Source organism: Bidens hawaiensis, unplaced genomic scaffold (assembly GCF_021521415.1).
Source record: "Bidens hawaiensis isolate Kalapana, Puna unplaced genomic scaffold, B.hawaiensis_p1.1 tig00000888_1, whole genome shotgun sequence".
Lineage (NCBI taxonomy): Eukaryota > Viridiplantae > Streptophyta > Magnoliopsida > Asterales > Asteraceae > Bidens > Bidens hawaiensis.
The window spans coordinates 2,750,233-2,753,930 of NW_027491051.1; the positions used below are offsets into that span (position 1 = coordinate 2,750,233).

Sequence of the window (3,698 nt, forward strand, 5' to 3'; positions counted from 1 at the left end):
TCCCTGGCAGCTCAAGAAGCTGCATGGATTAGAAAGTTCATTGCCGATCTAGGAGTGGTTCGTACCATTCAGGACCCTCTAGAGATCTTTTGTGACAACGAGGGTGCGATTTCTCAAATCAAGGAACCCCGCGCACATCAAAAGACTAGGCACATTGAGCGGAGATTCAACTACATAAGGGATGAAGTTGAAAAGGGAAAGATATGTATTCGCAAAGTTCACACTGATCAAAACATTGCGGACCCACTCACGAAACTCCTTGAAAGGCCGAAGCATGAGAGTCATACTTGCGCCTTAGGACTTCGATATTCTAGTGATTGGATTTGATCAAAATTTGTATTTGGATATTGGAACAATTTTATTTTAACTCAATCATATGGTTTTGGTGATGGTCATGTTCTTGAGTTATGTTCCATTTTAGTATGTTTAAATCCGTGAATAATTTGAATTATTCTAAACGTCCGTAGTCGTTCATATTTATGGGAACAAATGTGAAAGTAAGACTATTATGAACTTGGATTGGTAGATATTCATGAGGTATGAATATAGCAAAGGATTGCTGCCAAGGTTCATAGATATTTATGGGATAAATATTGGACTGACCCGCTCTCAATTTTACTGCATGGAATCCTTGGGATTTGTGATCATAAGTAAATTTGAGTAAATGCGAACTTCATAGTATCCTCCGACCTGAGATACATATTGGGTCTTGATATTCATCGACTATTATGCTTTGACTTAGTTCTTCGCTGCTCTGAAATATGTCAGTACATAAGGCTAAGCTCGAGTATAGTACAAGGGGATAGTGAGAGACGTATGTAGTCAATATGGGATTTGTCCCTCTTATTCGTTGAGAGTTAAATGTCTAAGGCCTGACAAGTTAAATCAACAGAGAATGATCACTCTGTGTCTCTGGATTTAACATGACATTTGTGGCAAAAGGATAAATGATAGTTTCACCTAAATCATTTTCAAGTATGGGACTTGAAAGGGATGATGTTATTGAATGGCACTTCGTCATACGTATTAGGGGTAGTAAACCGTAGTTAGGCGGTATTTGCTACTTGCATCAATCTTCTATGTATCTTGTGCAAGTGGGAGATTGTTGGACTCGGTCTGCCCAAGAGACATATTAAATTGATGTGACTAGTACGTTATGATCCAAGTCGGGTCATACCCAATAACAAGCTAGACAAACACCGATAATATTCGTTCATATATGATGTGATCATAACAAATGAATATTAACACTTGAGTTATTTGGAAAGGGGTTTCTAAATAAAATGTACTTGTGTAATAAACAAATCATATGGATGATTTATGTTTTATGAAAGAACATTACATAGTGTTATTTAAGTTGGTTAAATAACAATATGTGAATAATAATAACCAAGCATGTCTCTTAACATATAATAGGTTTATAAGTTATAAGTTATAAACTTATTAAAGTATATATGTATGGATATATATATATATATATATATATATATATATATATATATATATATATATGTTTAAAGTTTTATAAAAGAAAAAGATAATAACTCTTTCAAGTGTAATATTATTATATGTTTGAGTGAAGACATGCAAGGTGAGTGGAGACATGCAATGGTTATTATTGGTGGAGAGAAAGATGCCTTGAAATAAAACCAAGTCTTTCTCTTTCATTCTTTCATAACACACATAATTTCCAAGTAAACTTTTCTCTCTTCCTCTCTTGGGTATTTTCATCCAACATAAGAAAAGAAGAAGAAAATTTCAAGTGCAAATCCTAGCTAGAAGTGGTGTGTTGTTGAAGCTTGGGGTATGCTAGCTTGAGGAGCTTCCATATTCAAGTTCTTACCTTTCAATCATCATCTCTTTCACCCGGTTTTGTCATATTGAAAGGTAGTAGTAACATGCATGGACTTATAGTAACATGCATGTATTTGATAGTGTGTAATTCGTATTTGGATCCGGGTTTGGGTTTTGCATGTTTAAAATTGGTTTTATACATATCATATTAACAAGATTTAAAACTTTTATATCCGCTGCGTTTTTGGTAAAATAGGGATTTTATCACTTTGATAATCTTGTTAAAACCCAACACAAATGCCTTTCCGAATCAATGCGATCAATTAGATTTGTGTCAAAACCTTCAACCTGTGACTGAACTTCTAAATCCATTATGTTCTATGTGCCATGAATCAAAGAAAGATGAACATTGATAATAATCGACCCTTCGAACACGAGTATTAACAAGCCTCCCTTTCAACTATATACAGTGGGATCCAAACTTCTCAAAACCACATAAGTCAATTGTCTCATTCACACAACACTCTATTGCATCATATACTATACAAGGTTTACATAAAACCTTAATGGAAATTGCTTATACAAGTCAAATAGTATGAAGAAAATCTTGATGAAAAAACACATCAGGAAAAAGATGCATATAGCTATTATTTCTTCATATCAATTGTTTATAAAATATGACCAATGATCTGTTTTTGTATGAGACAATTAAATGTATTTCATAATTTACTTGACACCGGAAGGTACTTGGTATGTCGCCCTTGCGTGATTATCTTTCCCGTCTTTTTATTTCTAAATTCTACGGTTACGACAGCAACAACCTTCCCATCATGTAGCGCCTTTGCCTCTATATCAATCTCATCCTGCAACAAAGTTGTAGTGTTGTTAGATGTATTTTAAACACGCAATACAAACTAAAGATCGTCTGTACCCTATAAAAATAAATGTTCAATTAGCAAGATCAAATAAAAATATCATAGTAAGGAATTGATAAAGACACATACACCAACAAAAGCAGAATCAAAGTAGGAAATGTTAATCTCCACTGAAACTCCGGTGCTTCCGATATTGTTAATAGTCGTAATTACAGATCCACCCACCAAATCCACCAGCACCGTCGTTGCTCCGCCGTGCAAGGAATTATCCCTGTTCTTCAATTCGGTAAAATTGGTTGTTGAGAGTTAACTTCACCTTAAAACAAGCCCAATAAATTTTGTAATTAAGTTTCTAATTTCCCCAAAATTGCAATGAGAAACTAACCAGTAAACGAGGAGGGACTTTCATGGAGCAAATGACTCGACCACGCTCGACGAGTTCTACTTTAAGGCCTGACATGATCAGTAGCTGGAACAACTTAAAAGGCATGGAATCAGTTTCATTTGATGATGTAGTTTTCTCCAAGTAGTTCTTCACCCACTCAAAATCCATCCTTGTCTTTTGGTTCTTATGTTTCTTCTTCTTTTTGGATCTTATTGTTTGCACATGAATTCCCACCAGCTCAGATTTAAACACGGGGGATGTATGTATAAAATATTGTCGATAATGGCCGTGATTCACATGGTACGCACGCAATTATTTTACTAAGTTTGGTGTTTGCACGCAATTATTTTACTAGTTTGGTTTATGCACGCAAATTCTAAAAATTCTAATAGTATGGTTTATGCACGCAATTACTTTATTAGTTTGGTTTATGCACTAACGTGGTCGGGCTACATTAATATTTTAGTTTTATTAGTGAAATTGGTTTCTGAATATGCGTACTCAAAATTCTATAAACAATGACGTTTTGCGTCATGTGACGCTTAGTCAATTTTTTAAAATTTTATAAATAAATATCGTATTCAAAACTCTACCCAAAGTTATCAAGCAATCATTATCTAATTATTTATTTATTTTTTACATTT

At 34.2% G+C, this 3,698-nt stretch overlaps 1 protein-coding gene across 1 annotated transcript; it reads right to left on the reverse strand.

Moving 5' to 3' along the window:
* Positions 1 to 2,501: 2,501 nt before the first annotated feature.
* Positions 2,502 to 3,437, reverse strand: LOC143544437 (uncharacterized). Its single transcript, XM_077036552.1, has 3 exons — positions 3,055 to 3,437; positions 2,799 to 2,945; positions 2,502 to 2,657 (listed from the first exon to the last, which is right to left on the reverse strand). The coding sequence occupies exons 1-3, from the start codon at positions 3,220 to 3,222 to the stop codon at positions 2,514 to 2,516; spliced, it is 459 nt and encodes a 152-aa protein (XP_076892667.1). The 5' UTR covers positions 3,223 to 3,437; the 3' UTR covers positions 2,502 to 2,513.
* Positions 3,438 to 3,698: the final 261 nt, after the last annotated feature.

What these genes read in the sequence shown, in the direction of transcription:
- LOC143544437 (XM_077036552.1), bottom strand. Translation starts at nt 3,222, where the DNA reads ATGGATTTTGAGTGGGTGAAGAACTACTTGGAGAAAACTACATCATCA. An exon ending in AAGTCCCTCCTCGTTTACTG is followed by an intron (nt 2,946 to 3,054) that starts GTTAGTTTCTCA and finishes ACCGAATTGAAG; the next exon opens with AACAGGGATAATTCCTTGCA. An exon ending in TTGATTCTGCTTTTGTTGGT is followed by an intron (nt 2,658 to 2,798) that starts GTATGTGTCTTT and finishes ACTTTGTTGCAG; the next exon opens with GATGAGATTGATATAGAGGC.